At 42.5% G+C, this 16206-nt stretch overlaps 1 protein-coding gene across 2 annotated transcripts in view; it reads left to right on the top strand.

Moving 5' to 3' along the window:
* Positions 1–423: 423 nt before the first annotated feature.
* Positions 424–16206, top strand: part of ALG6 (ALG6 alpha-1,3-glucosyltransferase) — a 908528-nt gene continuing 892745 nt past the window's right edge. For both annotated transcript variants that reach the window (XM_069642009.1, XM_069642008.1), the window contains exon 1: positions 424–579. In XM_069642009.1, coding sequence (XP_069498110.1) covers positions 498–579 — 82 coding nt within the window. In that variant the 5' untranslated portion in view covers positions 424–497. The remainder of the gene's footprint in view (positions 580–16206) is intronic.

Below are 16206 nucleotides of genomic sequence, written 5' to 3'. Positions count from 1 at the left end.
GCTTGTTTTCAGTTTCTCCCTCCTATATTTTTGTTTAACCCTATTGCAACCCAATGGAAAATTCAATTATCCTGCTTTCTGTGAGACAATCTCCTTCCACCACTATAGGCCCTATCTTTACAGCCCAATAGACACCCCCGTGCACAGGACAAAAAGTACTCAAATATAAAATGACATACCAAAGCCCACACATTCAAAAACTATTATTGTCATTTCTATCCCGACTGAATAAAAGGCGTGCATAACCAGCACTCTATTCCTAATCTGGATCCCGCCTTCCAGCTCATAGAACGATCACGAGGAAAGTTTAATGGACGCATGTTGCTCAGAACGTAACGCGACAGGAAGAGAGTACATAGCGTGCGTTGAAAGGAACGTAACGTGTTTGTCACGTGATTAGGACACGTTGTACGGGCCGTTCCTCTAACAGGAAATGGTCGCTACGTTTACTTTAGCTGCCTACTGCTTCTGTGGTTCACCCGGCAGAAAAAGGCAACATGGATAGGTGGAGTTGTTTGGCGCTGGCTGTGTTAACCGCCATAACCGTTCGCTGGACGGTTTCTCTTAACCCCTACTCAGGTGATTCAGTTTGCAGTAAGGGATTCGTTCCTAATTCACAGGCAGAAACTCCCCAAACCTCATTGAAGTGTATGCGCTTTTGTTACTTTTTAGATAGTTGAAGGAAGTCCTGTCAACTCACCTGCTTTAACACCGCGAAAGAGTCGATACCATCACCCTCCAATAGGTGTCTATCATGAAAAGGCCTATTTTAAAGCTGGAGCTTGTAAACTGGTTACAATTGAAACTCACACTTATTTAAAACTGTACGCTGGCCCTTAACGTGAGCACGTTGTAAACATTTTGTGTAAATATGAGACAATTTATGATAAGATCAGCCGTTTGAATTTGACGTTTGGGTGAATTTCAAAGAAATGTGAGATCATTTTAAAGGTGGTGGAGAAAGTAATATTTTGTAAAACATAGCTGCAAAAGTGAACACGAGGAAACTTTAATATTCTGTAAAATAAGATCACGCAGGAATCGCTACCCATAAGGAGGTAGCGCAATCCAACTTTACTGTATATTATTAAACGCAGGACAAACTTATCCCTTTAAATCCTGACTCAACACTTGGGGGAAGTGGAAGCAGTGACAGATTTTTCACATTTAATGCACAAAATGGGGCAAGCAAATCTATCCCCAGCTGCGGCACACGCCCCAGAAATAGAAAGGGGGTTGACGCACCATACACCCCTCAAAGAGAGGACGTAAACTCGCGTACATTGAAGCTTTTTTGCTACTTAAACTCCCCATTAGGTGATAGCCAAATAATAAAGAGATGTCATCTTTCGAGCACATTGATTATCCCTCATCTGAACCATTTGAGATATCGTTTACAATAACCACTCAAACAAAACCTTTCCACAAGTGGGAAAAAAAACTATTTATAAAGGAGGGCAAGGTAAAGGGAGAGCAAAGAAAGTCACATACAAATTCTCCACAAAAGGAGAATCGAGCAGTGAGAGAACATGTAACACTGGAACAAAACATATAAGTGACACAAAAGCCTGAACAGGCCAATAATGCAGTTGACGATACTAGGATGAAACCCAAAGAAAAGTTTGCGACAAGAGCCAAAACGTAAAAAAAAGATCGTGAGGGGGGAAAACACACACACAAGGGCAGGGTTTGAAATTGATATTCGATGAGCAAGAGCAAAAACCAGTTCTTGGTTGTTGTGCATCACCCAGTAAGTAAGAGTTACCACTGGGGAAGCAGAAGGGAGTACATGGCGCACTGAAAATCTAACTTCCACATGAGATGCGCACCTACCTTTTTGCCCATTATGTTTGATTGACTATTTCCTAAATGTGTCCTGGATCTGTCCTAATTCTTCTTCATGTACATTCTGAAATACTCAGTTAATGTTTATAATGCATCAGTTGGCCAGGCATCCAAAAATCGTTCCTACTAACTGTTAGTTTTAAGTTAACCATGACTCTCCTAGGGTAGAAGCGGGGGCTAAATAGCTCTAAGCAATTTCAAACCATGCAAGTACAAGTTAATTCTGGAGCAGGATCTCTATGAAAAAGGATACAAGAAGTGTTCCCTGGCAGAAATAAATCAAGGGAAATACAACTTAACAAACACTATAACCAATCAAAGCAAATTACCCAAAAGATAAGGAAGTAAACTTGAAAACATTGGAAAGTCCTTGCGAAATGGGAACTTGATACATACATGGGAACAAAACTGTGAGAAAAAAACTACAAGGGACGCTTGAAGAGGAAAGCATAATAGCACTTTCAATGATCTGAGATGGAACTCCAATGCCGAATGAAATGGAGCCAAATACGTGTAGCAATAGTTACCAGAGTAAAATGGATAGAAGGTTGAAAACTGTTTTCACAGCGAAATCTGTTACTACAGATGTTCAGGATACGACTAGCAATCCTGGGTTAAAGAATGGTAAGACACTAAACAACATTCAAAAGATGCACTATTTACATGACCACTAAATGGGTCGACACCTATACTTATTTTGGAAGATATCTTCGGCCATGATAAAAAACCACTAAATTAAGGTTGAGTGCTACAGTATTACATTCTATTCCTGTGTTGCATTACCTTGAAAGATGTACATTTTTACATTCACGATTAAATTTAATATTTTATTAATGCATGCAAAACGACTCCATTAACAAAAATAAAGAAGTGCGGCAAGTGCAAGAAAAACCCACTTTATTCACTTTAACAACGTCGGCCATTTTCTAACATAATCATTGGCTACAATAATCAAACTGATGCCTGTGGGCTACGGTGCGTTATAAGCATAAAACATAAACAAACACCTATAGATCCCCATACATTGGAGTCTATCATTGGCTAGTCCATTATCTACAACCCCACCCAGGACTAACGCCTCAAACGTAGTCATCATTACAATACCATCACTACCACATGATTTGGTTGGTTAGCAGACTTCATACTAACAGTGAAAGAAAAAAGACTCCTCTGCCATTGGATGGCACCTCTTATGGTGGCTTTGAATGTTGCTACCATCCTAGCCAGTCTAATTATCATTTACTTTACCGTGGCTGTGAATAAAGAGATCAAACCTCTGTTTCAACGAAAAAAAGATGCTCCCTTCTCATTTCCCATGCCTGGGCTCCATTCGTCCCAGACAGTTTCCCTACCCTTGAGAATTCTAGTTTGCAACTCTGGTCTCGATACTCGCTGCCAACGCAGGCGCATAATCTTTTAATTGTGTCATGGGATGAATAACAGTCTTCAAGGGCTCTGTCTGCCAGGAATATTTTCTTCTATTTTACTGTATTTCAGGATGTAGTGCCACTAATTTGCGATAGGATGCACTGTGTATATAACTTTAGTGTGTGTGGCAATATTTCATCTTGGGGCACCATACACCTGGTGATGGCTTCTGTGTGTTCATTCAATTACTGTATGTACCACAAATAATTGCTTCATATCTGGTCTTTTGTCATGGGAACAATATCTTTTCGCTCTATCCATACCAGCCTCCATACTTTTGGGCAAGAAAGGGTTTTTCATAAAGTTGAAGAAAGCTAGGCTAGGTGCACTACGGTACCTCTAAAAGAACACATTGGGCAATTTCACCTGAGGCCTCTGTTTGAAAATGGCGGGACCTCTGCTCAATGCTACATTTATAATTCTTCAAAAATACTGTTTCTTCGTGTATGTATCTCTTAATCCTCTTAGTGTATTCGGCACCCTATATTTCTCAGTGATCTTCTCAGTGTACGCTGCAACCTAGCTCCCCCCTCTGGCACAGCTACCTATAGTGTTTCAAACTATTTCTGTTCTACTTGTATTTACATTCTAACAGCAACATAATCAGATGCTTGACCCTATTCTACTTGTGTTAGTGTGCTGTTTATTCTGGCGTATTGTAAACAGTGAAGGAATAAAAGGCCAAAATCATTAATTTAAGTGATCTCCCTTGTATTCATGTTCATGTTTTGGGGTAGTGCATGACGTGGAATTTGCCCCATTTGCACCATCACTGCCTCATTCCCCAGTCTGGTTAGTTTACTAACCAATAAACCTACAGCCGTCATTCTATCATAAGCATCTTTTGGTATCCGTGTCCTAGACACTGCCTTCAAGCTTCCTCCATGTGCTGCATATTCTTCTGGAGGAGACATCATAAAGAAGCACTCTCCATCTGCATTACAATCTACCAAGTGTTGGGAATAATGTTCAGGGCCAATGGGTCTATTTATTGCAACCATACGTATTTCTTTCTTCCCATTCCACAGGTCTGTTTTGCGTATGAGCATGTAACAAAAGGACAGTGGCATCATAAGTTCTTTTTGTAAGTGACAACATTTGTGCTTGTGCTTTCTTCTTCCCAGCCCCCTTAAATACCCTTAAACTACTTGTAGAATGCAGAGGCTTATGAGTAAAACATTAATGATGGGAACTTATACTTTAAAAACTTTTCTTAGCCAAATGGGCATCCAGGAAAACATTGAATGATACCAGTCTTGGCAACTGGACCACTCTCCTTCTCCATAGTAGTATGTAACGTGTGCAAGGCAGAAATAGCATCTGTTAAGCTGGCGTTTTGTGCATCGTTTGCTGAATGAATGTACAGCAGCTTATGCTGATCTTTTGCACAGATCCCACCTTCCATAGCTGTAAGGAGGTCCAGAACATACCTATTCTGGAGATTTACATCCCTTTTCGGTAGTATATGCAAGCTGTAGCAGCTCCCACTGGGTAATCTGCACCCACTTTGCGTTTGCGGCTACTTTAATTCCAGGTGCTAAAAGAGATGTGAAGAAAACTGCTGCATTGCCTTGCTAAAAAGTCTGTATTTTTTAGGGATCGCTGCCAAACTGTCATTAGAAGATTGTGAAAAATAGTTGAAAATTGAAAATTTAAGTGAAAAATAGTTTTCTCTCTTATTTCAGTTCACATCAGTCGTGGCTGGGTGCTCGGCAATTGAGAGAACATGGCTTTTTGGCACCACCAATGCAGGTGAATGAAGAGTTAGTAACGTGCAAGAGCCCTCAATTCGGTGGGAGCTGCGTGTAGGCCTGGGTGCCGCAGGACCAGTAATGGCCCCATGAGAGCTGTTGTCCCCAATTTAAAGGCTGGCATGTCCATTATTCGTTTACACCCACTATTCATTCTCACTTTCATGGCTCCGTTATATCTGAAACATAAAGAAGGATGCCATTGCCTCTGCTCTGCATCCCATTATCCTTTCTTCTCATTTCCCTCTATGAAAGACATCCCCCATTATATTTAGCTGTGGTCTCTATGTGCACCAAGGCAGTACCTTCCCTTGTGCATCTGTGCATTTATTTAAACTCATGGTCCTAAATGATACTTCCCCCATGTGTGGTCCCTCCAGTGTATAACGGATTCCAATATTCTTTGATCCCAATCTACCTGCCATTTACTTCATTTGCATAAAGTCATCAACAAATACTGAATTTTCTTCACATTTTACATGCGCCCTATGTCCCTGGAATAACCTTCTTATCTTGCGTAGGACAAGATTAACTAGACTGTGTGCTGTTTCTGTGGTATGAACAGTCTCTGGCGCATGTGGCATGGAGAATGAGAGAGCACACATAACGGGTCTCATTCGATCGCTCTCTTCCCACTACTTGCATATGTCCATACCACGTGTTTTCAATCGCAGTAGAAAATCCATCAGTGGTACCTCCCTCAAATCGTTCAGGGTCAAAATTCTCTCTGCTTGTTCTGGTCATTTATCCAGTTTTGTTTTCAAATATTTTTAAATTATGAATCCCTTGTTGTTAGGCGTGTACCGATTGGTTAATTTATTATTCGACCGAATAGTTGGTCCAGCTATTCATCGGGAGCCAAATAGTTGTTTTTTTAGCTAAACATGTTCTAGGGCATAATAAACAACATTTCAATGAATAAAGTGTAAAGCAAAAGTTAAACATAAGAGTATGTTTTGGCATGGCTGTACCAAATGATGACTCTGAGCGGTATTCAGGTTTACTTAAACATTTTTTTTAAAAAACCCTTTTAAAAAGACATGTAAAATTATGTAAAAAAGGAAACGGCGCTATGCATAATATAGCAGTCTTTCATTTATCAGACAAATGCACCTAGTGGTGACCTCCCACCTCAAGCTTCCCCTGAATAGCACAACCCCCATAGTACTCACCAGAATTGTAGGCACTAGGCAGAGATTTGCATCAAGGTGGAATGGCAAGCTGGTCTCGGAGATGAGCTTTCTTGGTTGGTGCTGCGTCTTTTCCGGGCAGTTGTATGACTAAAAGTAAAGGATTATGTTATGTGTGAGCGGCTGAAAGCAGGGTACACCAATGCTTACCAACAAATACTTCATACAGATGGTTCTGCAGCACCCGCCCTTATATTCCTGTGCCAGACCCCAAGCCCCCAGCACTGAGCAGTGGCCAGTGCTGTCCCCGTCACACCTCCACCCTGCCTTGCAAATCACACCCCTTTGGCATGAAAGTCCTAATGCCCCCTGGCTGCTTAAATATTGATGCCAAGCTGCTGGCCCCAGATCCAAGTCTGAGTGGGCAATAGGGCAAATGCTTGAACCAAAACACAAAAGCTAGCATGCAGTTTGGTGGGCCAGTTTGATGAGTTACTTCGCTATGCGGCTAATCGTTTTGACAGTGTTGCTGAATGAATATTCTTTTAAATGCACAATTTCAAACGCAAAACACCCCCTTCAAACCGTCAGAAAAGGAATGAATAGCCATTTGCAACTGTGGGCCACTTTTCCATTGGTGCCAGAGACAATTTTATGGCCCAGTCCCACCAAATTTTGAGGCCGCGGGGGTGGGGACAAAGTGCCCCGGCGTCCTTGTGTGTCTGGTGGCCGTTCCCAGAGGGTGGAATGCCCCTGAATACTATAATGGTCAGGCCACCGGCTTTGCACTGGTGGCATGACGCAAATAATGGGCATTTTGGTGAGGCCGCAGGGTTCAGGACAGCCCAGCGGCCTCATCGTGTGTTGAAGAGGGGGGCTTTCACAAATTCCGAGGCCGCCGGGGGAGACAAAGTTCCGTGTGAGTCTGGGCGCCGCTCCCGGAGGGTGGAGCGCCCCCCGCGGATACTATAGTGAAGGTCGGGCCCAGCGCGAATAATGGTTATTACGGTGAGGCTGCAGGGGTGCAGGACACCTCAGCGGCCTCACAATGTGTTGAAGGGGGGGCTTTTACAAATTTCGAGGCCGCCGGGGAGACAAAGTGCCCCGGCAGCCTCATGATTCTGGGGGCTGCTACGGGAGGGTGGAGCGGCCCCTGAATACTATAATGAAGGTCGGGCCACCGGCTTTGCACTGGTGGCCCAACACAAATAATGGGTATTGCAGTGAGGCCGCGGGGTGCAGAACACCCCAGCGGCCTCACCGTGTGTTAAAGGGAGAGCGAGGGGGACTTACCTGTACAGTGGTCTCTCTGGCAGGGCTGCCGTCAGCTGCTCCGTTGGCATAGGAAGCGAGGGAAGGGAAGAACTGTTCCCTTCTCTCACTTCCTATCATGCAGAGGCTGCTTCCTTGTGGTCAGGCTGCAGTAGCTAATAAGCAAACAGCTTATTTGACCTCTGCAGCCTAGACATTGCCACACTTTCTATGATTGGCTCACATTTCCCAAACAGGGAGAAGACGGCTAATCATAGAAAGTGGACTTCGGCTTCTAGTCACTATAGCAGAAACTATTCTGCCGAAACCGAATAGCTGTTTTTCAGCCGCACTTCGGCAGAATAGTGACTCGAAGCCGAAGTTCGGTACACCCCTACGTGTTGTGACACCAACCATTTATATTCTATTCAGAGAAAAGAAAGAAACAGAAAAGAACAAAAATACATTATATATAAGGCACACTTTCCATTAATCCTTTGCATCTCCTGTGCTGTTTAATAATACTTTCTGAGTCCCTGTTGAGAAATGGATGCATAGAGTTTAACACATTTATAGTATATTTCACAACACTTCCTTTCGCCGCCCTCCTTGTCTTCAGAAAGGGGGCCATTGCTCTTGTCTCTCTTTATGTCGCAAAGATGGACTCATCTTTTACTTGCCTGTAGTTTCACTGCATTTGCTGTGGCGTACTTTATGATGAAAGTACCCACAAATCGAGGATTATTCCACTTCTCACAACCAAAACCCGGTCCCCCGGGTAGAGCTGCAGTGTTGCGCTGATGCATCTTCTGGTGTTTCTTCTTCTCCTGTAGCTGCGGCCAGATTTTGTTGTCGAGGCGTTATCTAGTTTGCAATGAACTTGAGAGAATCGGTCATAGCCCTAAGATATTCATGAAATTCATCAGCTAAAACAGACGCAGCATTTGAATGTGCAGGTGTTAGTTGAGCATGCATTCTCCAGTCAGTTACTACTTCATGCGGTGTAAGATGCTTGTCAGAGCTTGGTCGATTCCGCAGTTCAAAAAGGGCAGTTTGCAAGCAGTGCAGCCAATTTTTGTTCAGAGTCGCGCAGTGATTCCTAAGCCGCTCTTTGAGCAGACTGTTGCTCCACAATCCCGTTGGCTTGTGAGTGGTACACTGAACATAACTTATGTGTTATGCCCAATACCTCTGCCTTTACCCGTTTCTCCCTCTGTTTACCCCCCATTTTTCACAAATCCCCTCCTTGAGCACCCTGTTGGACGTAGCTCTGTGCAGTGTTTCCTTCTCTTCTCCCCCCTCGCCTGTCCTTTCTCCTCCCTCTATCACACCCACTATGGTGCTCTCAATTTCCACCATCTTTTCTAACTGCCTTTCTATCTTCTATCCTACTCTTCTCACTAAGACTGGTAGGAAGAAGCCCAAGAAGGACCCCCTGATCTCCAATCCAGGTCTTCCCATCGCTGACACCTATGTCAGTGCTTCCTCCAGACAGTCTCTCACCGACATCCTCTTTGTCGTTCCTTTGCCTGACATATGGACCCTTCATATGCTCGCACTTCTCTTTCCTTCCTCGTCTTCTCCCACTAATTGTGACACCCGGTGGGAGGTCCTCTTGTTCCCCTTCCAGTCCTCCAGAGTCATCATTAATGTCTATCTAAACAGCACCATCATGGTCCACGGCCCTCAGCCCAATCTCCTACCATTTGATAGGCGCCTCCCTCACCTCATCAACCTCCTGCCTTGCTAACCTCTACCTCTCTGGCTTCTCTGCCGCCTCCTCCTTCTACCTCTGTGGCTTCTCTGCCACATCTGATGGATGCCCCTATCCCCTGCACCCTCACACCCCCAGAAGTTTTTCAAAAGTGGCAACCTGCTTCACGTGGCTACTTTCAACTCTCACTCTGCTGTCAAACACTCCTCGGACATCTGCCACCTCCTTGAACTCCTGGACCTGGATGTTCTCGCTCTTAATGAGATTAAAGGCCAGCTCTGTTCTATGTTTTGACACCCTCCTCCCGGAGTGCTACAAGATTGTCTCTTGGTCCAGGCCCAATAGGCCCAGAGGCAGAGTGGCCCTGATCTTTCCTGGGTGGATCCCTGCCGCCCTCATCCTCACTCAGACATATTCCTCCTTTGGATGTCTGGTCTGTAGGTTCTCTTTCTCTGCTGGCCTCTCTCTGACCTTGGCCACCATGTACAGGCCACCTGGACAGGTCACCCCTTTCATCTCTGAATGGGCTGACCTCACTTCCTCTATTTTTTCCTCTGAGATTATTTGACCCAAGTTTATCACTTTCCTTTGACAATATTGCAGTTTGTCTTTATCTACTTTGTACCCATCTCCGTTAATAGCATCAGGTGCATCACTGACTGTTTCCTACATTCATCGTATCTCTTGTTGCTGTATTGCAACCTGTGCATTTGGAAAGGGGTATTGTTTTGATTGTTGCATAGCATTCTGCGGCTTGGGTTTGTTCTGTTTCTGATACTGTGGATAGTATTGGAATGTATTCTGTGCTGGTACTGCCACCCCCGCCCCTACTCCATAGGGACCTGACACCATAACATGCTGCCCCCTGCTTCTACATGTTCAAGCATGGGGTCCTGTCTTTCCACATGTCCAACATTGTACTCCATACTCTCCAATCTAGGCCATGCTCCATCACCTTCACCATTAAATCCACCTCTAAATCTTCTTCCAAATCCTCCTCTCCCCTCTGAAAATCCCCTTTTCCTCTGGGGTAGTGCACTCCCTCTCCCCTTCCAGCTATATAGGCTGTTGGGCATGTTTGTGAACAATCCTGTTCAAAGTTACCTTCCACAGGGCTAGTAATTACTGCTGCTTCCATTGTAATGCTAATTTCTTTTGTACCAATTTAGCCTCATCCCTCTCTTTGTTCTGCTGTTTTTCTTCTCCCTTTCCTCCCTCAATCTAAAAAAATGTACTTATTATAGCTTGTATTTCGGCCCAGGGATTCATTTATATACCTATTTTCCTCAATTCTGATTGGACCTCATTGAGTAAGCCCCTACTCAAAATATGATTAAAATATCAGAATATTTTCATTTCACGGTTCCCTTTTTTCCAAACGCCATTTCTCTTGCAACTCCTGTTTGTATTTTGCAGCATCTTCATCCGCTTTCATTGTTCGCGTCATGACAGTGCTCATATCCGATGGTTCTGCATAGTGTACCCTTAATGCTTTGGAAATTGATGTTCAACAATTATTTAAAGGCATGATATGTGCATTGCTGTTCAATGTCGCTCCTGGATACCCTGCTCTCTTCCAAAGATCGTCTGCTTGCTCTCCCAATAGTGAGGCAAACAAGCTCTTCATGTCGCATACAGCTAAAGTAACTGCTGCGGTCCGTTTCTCTAATTCATATATTCATTTGCCCGCTCCTGCTGTGAGTGGTGGTAAACTATTCATTAAATTGTCCTTTTCAACATGTGGCCACGGAACATACTGTGATACTCTTGGACCCCTCGGTAATATAGGAAATTGTGTACATCTTTTCCTTTGAACCTGTACATTACAGACTCCCTCCTTTTCATCCTCGGGGGCGGTTAGGTTGGGATTCTTCAATTTTTGTCTCATCCCATACATCATCATTACACAAATCTACATTCTTCCAATCTTCTTCAATATCTCCTTCCTGTTCTTCATACTCAACTCTGTCACTGTGCAATTGTTAATTTGACATTTGTCCCGGTCCTGTACTGCCTGTTCATTACTTACACAGGGATCTTGTTTTGCTTTGCTGTCTGTTTTAAAAAAAGTCTGTCCTATCCTCAATTTGTCTGCAGTTATCGCTTCCTCATGTCCCAGTCTTGCCATTTCAATTTCTGCCTGTTTTTCCTCTTAATTGTGCTTCTAAATCTCGCCATGCATCATTCTCTACTTGCAAAAAACAAGAGGATTGCTTGTCGCATCTTTATGGGGGTCTTGCTAATTTTTAGTGTCCTTCCCATGGGGGTACAAACTTGGTATTTGTATAGCCTGCTGCAGGCTGCTTTGGATAGTTTCCACATACCTTCTATGGGTCGGGCACCCATACAGAGGAGGGGCATTGGGCTGTGTTCATATTTCAATTTCGCCTCCTTTTATTTTTTACTTTTTTCACCCTCCTCGTCAAATATTAATCCTTATTACCCAAGGCGCTTGTTAACATACACTCCACACTTTTACTCCAAATACTTTAAAAACCACTAAAGAACCACAACCTACAATATATTTTCACAAAACCCACATTGTACAACACATTGTACAACACATATTTAGCAATAATAGCACAATTACATTCTACTACTTCCTCTGCTTCTATAATGCAAGGGTATCCACACCTCCTCACGCCGCCGTATACGGGACAGTGGGAAAACACACCTCCTTGCTTCTATAATGCGAGGGATCCACACCTCCTCATGCCCCCTTACCCGGGACTGAGGGAAACCACACCTCCTTCTGTAACACAAGGTATCTACACCTCCTCACGCACCCTCACCCAGAACTGAGGAAAACCACACCTTCTTTACAATACACCCTATAATCTACGCAGCGCTGCACTTCCTCGTATAGAGGAGTATTCAATTCCTCAATATTTCAATGTAAACATATTTTTTCCAATACTAAATTCCTACTGAACCACAATTTTCTACGCTGCTGTGTTTTTCATGCACGGGCACACTTGCGTTCTATGCTTCTCCAAGGTCCACGATACAGAGCCTCCACTCGCAACTGCCTGCCTCACCCTGCTCAGCGGCCCACCAGCAGGATCGTGCAGGCTTTGCAGAACACTCTGCCCGCTCATCTCCTCGTTCATGCGCACTGAAGTTTATCTCGGCAGGCCAACGACGCAGGCCAAGGAGGGCGGCGAGGAGCCCCCTGCCTTCCGAGGATGCCGGAGTCCGTTTATGGTCACCATATGTATGTATTCATGCAAAACCAGTCCATTAACAAAAATAAGGAAGTGCAAGAAAAAATAACTTTATACACTTTATTAATAAACAAAGGGTTGACCCGGGAGTCGAGCAAGATTACAAAAACTCAACAAGTACACATCGGGCGGAGGATTATAAGGTACAAAATCGCACAATTTTGCATAGTTACCAAAAATAACACATGACATTTTGTAACATAATTGTCTACACTAATGAAACCCTTATAGATCCCTATATATTGGAGTCTACTGTGGGCTGGTCCAACCCCTCAAACCTAGTTGTCATTACAATAACATCACTACCACATGATCTGGTTGATTGGCATGCTTCATACTAACAGTGATTTAAATACTTCTTAGCCATTGGATGGCACCTTTTAAGGTGGCCTTGAATGTTGCTACCATCCTAGACCAATTATTATTGAATTTACTGTGGCTGTGAATAGAGAGATCAAATCCCTGTTTCCACTAAACATAATATACTCCCATCTCATTTCCCATGCCAGGGTTTTATTTGTCTCAGATAGTTTCCCTTACCTTGAATATTCTCGTTTGCAACTGTGGTCTTGATATTGTCTGCCAACACAGGTGCATTATCTTTTAGTTGGGTAACGGGATGAATAACAGTCCTCATGGGCTCTGTCTGCCAGGGATATTTTCTTCTATTTTACTGTATTTCAGGGTGTAATGGCACTAATTGGCCATAGGGGGGCACTGTCTTTAGTGTTTGTGGCAATATTTCATCTTGGGGCATCATACACCTGGCGATCAAGGCTTCTATGCATTTATTCAATTACTGTTTGTACCATTTTTGCTTAATGCTACATTTATAATTCTTCAAAAATGCAGTTTCTTTGTGCATGTATCTTTAAATCTTCTCAGTGTATTCAGCATCCTATATTTGTCAGGGATCTTCTCAGTGTATGCTGCAACTTAACTCTCTGAATGTGGCACAGCGAACTATAGTGTTGCAAACTTTTTCTGCTCTATTTCTGTTTACATTCTAACAGCAGCATAATTAGATGCTTGTTCCTATTCTACTTGTGTAAGTGTGCTGTTTGGCGTACTGAAAATAGTGCAGGATAAAAAGCCTAAATCATTCATGTAAGTGAGCTCCCTTATATTGTATTTACATTCACAATATCGTGAATATCCAATTGATTGTCGATAATGCAGAATACATGCAAATTAATGGTTTTTGATGTGAAAAGTCCAAATTAATTTTATGATTTGGAAAGTGAATAAAGAGTAATGTTCAATTGAGAAAATGTTTGGTGGCAAATTGAGTGAGCTTAGTAAATAAAACACTGTTAGTATGAAAGTTGAGACAAAGTTAAAAGGGGATACCTCTCAAGGAGTGGGGGTGGTTACCAAGAGCCCGGACTACAGAAGTACAGCATTTTCTCTTATATATTGACCTTAACCAGTCTGAAAATTGTCGAGGCTACTCACATCTATAAAATCGGAAATCTGAGTATCTTAGGTATGCATTAAATATTTATTATGCAGGAGACCCAGTTAATACACCGATGGTAATGTGTGGGTCCACCATCTACTCCTCTCCACATATTCAGTCAAAGACCATGTCTAAGGATGGGGTCAGCTATGGTAATTAACAACCAAATTCGGTCTGAACTGTTAATGGAGGCAAACACAGGTCAACATTTTCAGGCTGTCCTTATTAAATATCAGAAGGCTGATGGCTGAACTGTCTACTAATAAACATTTACGTCCCACAGGAAGTGCAAGGGCATAGAAAGGTAGCAAAAAAAGTAATCTTAATTTAAAAATACTGGGTGAAACATTATTCAGATGCCATGATAATTTGCAGAGTTGATTTTAACGCAAGATGCCCAGAAACTGTCACTTCCGCAATGGCTTACATGCCAAGTGTTTTAGAGCAATTCTAGACTCAGTCATGAAACAGAAAGAAAGTAATGGATGCAGCCGGTTTTGGCTACATTTATTTAATGAATGGAGGTTGCCAATGCTAACGGCAGGGTGAAAGATGACATTCCAGGTAATTATTCAAGATATGAAAATCGACGTCGAAATACAATTGTTTTAAATCAGGGTTGTCCAACTCCAGGCCTTGAAGGCAGGAAACATGTTGGATTTTCATGATATCCCTCAATATCCATGAGATCAATTTGCATACAATGAGGCTAAATGCATGCATTTCTTTCTCATGAATATTAATGAGGGCTATCCTGAAAACCCATCCGGAATCTGGCCCTCGTGGCCTGGAGTTGGACAGCCCTGTTTTAAATAATTGCGACTGGCCATGAATAAATACAGTAATAATGCTGTTTTGATCCTTACTCTGGAAATCCTAATTACTATCAGCATTAATCAAATCAATCTGAGAGAGAAATGGAGCTTTATTGGCATGGTAAATGGATTAGATGGTCTGATAAAAATCTTAATGATTTTGTGAAACCCATGGAGAGGGGCATAATATAATGTGTACATTGGCTTCGCAATGAGAGGGGAAGGGGGTGGAAAAGCCAGTTATAAAATTGGACTCGAGAATTACTCTGAATTAATTCTGCTCTGGACTTGCGCCTTCTGTAAGATGAGGGCAAAAAAAAGCATGGACACTTTTGTAGATAACCAAAGTTAAGTGTGACCCTCATATCTCATTAAGGAAAAAAACAATACAGTAAGAATTGAAGGAACTAAAAAGACATTACCTAAAAGGAATGGATCTGGAAGTATCGAAAGGAGCGATTCACCAAAGATATAAAAATTGGTTACAAAACCATAAATTTAGTAAGCCACATATTAATTGGGCCAATTACCAGTAAGTGTAACAAAGGCCTGTGGGAGCTTATCAGGAGAGAGTAAAATTCCTAAAAAGATATTGCCCATTCCCATGGAATGAAGACGGGTCAAAAGCATATATTTTGAATGTCTTTCATATGATCATTTGATTTTTTCCCAAATATGTAAGAGAGTTGCCCGGATGTGATCCCTTTGCTCAAGAAGAGATTATTGAAGGTCTCCCAGAAAAGATGGTGTAGTCAATATAACACTGAAACAAAAGCTCTGGGCTGATTTTCTGTGCCTGTTACTTCATTTGAATAACAAAATACCTCAGTCCTGGCAAAAGGCACTGATTGTGCCCATTTTTTAAAAAAAGGTTATCAAGAGGACCTGCAATGTTATTGCCTCATGGCATAATTGGACTTCTAGGATTTTCACTTTCATGATCTTGAAGAAGCTAGAATCCTGGGCATGTGAGGCGCATTTTTCTAATAGAACAAATGGGATTTAGAGATCACTGTTCGACAATTCACATACTAATATAAAGATTATGAAATGTGCATGCTCCAAAGGTAAACTCCCTGTCTTGCGGCTTTTTGGCGCTCATCAACTTTTCCCTGCATTGGTACGGTCTGAATGTTTATGGAGGAAACATAATGATTGGTTACTTGACCCGGTTTGGCTTAAACTTGTTAACACAAAAATACCTCTGTAAACATCTTCTTTCATTTAGTTAACAATTTTTCACAGCCAATTATTGCGAAAAGGGGTTTGAAACAAGGTTGCATGTTAGCCCCATTTCTATTTAACACCTATATGGCAGAATTGGGGCCATTTCTAAATAATGCGAAAATAGCACCCACCAAACTGGGCAAGGTTCATCTGCCATGCCATGGTTCATATGCAGACTATTTAGTCCTATCTTATCACACAGTAGCCTTCACGCTGCCCAAAATGCTTTGACAGACTTTGTAAACATCAACCATTTATTGATTAATCTTGCCAAAAGTAAAATCCTGGAGGTCCGAACAAAATAGGCAAAGAGAACTTTTAAATGGATGATGGGAAATTTGCCGTTGGAAGTACTTTCAACT

This window comes from Ambystoma mexicanum, chromosome 1q (genome assembly GCF_040938575.1).
Source record: "Ambystoma mexicanum isolate Mex_15411 chromosome 1q, UKY_AmexF1_1, whole genome shotgun sequence".
Lineage (NCBI taxonomy): Eukaryota > Metazoa > Chordata > Amphibia > Caudata > Ambystomatidae > Ambystoma > Ambystoma mexicanum.
This window is presented reverse-complemented; position numbering and strand designations above follow the sequence as displayed.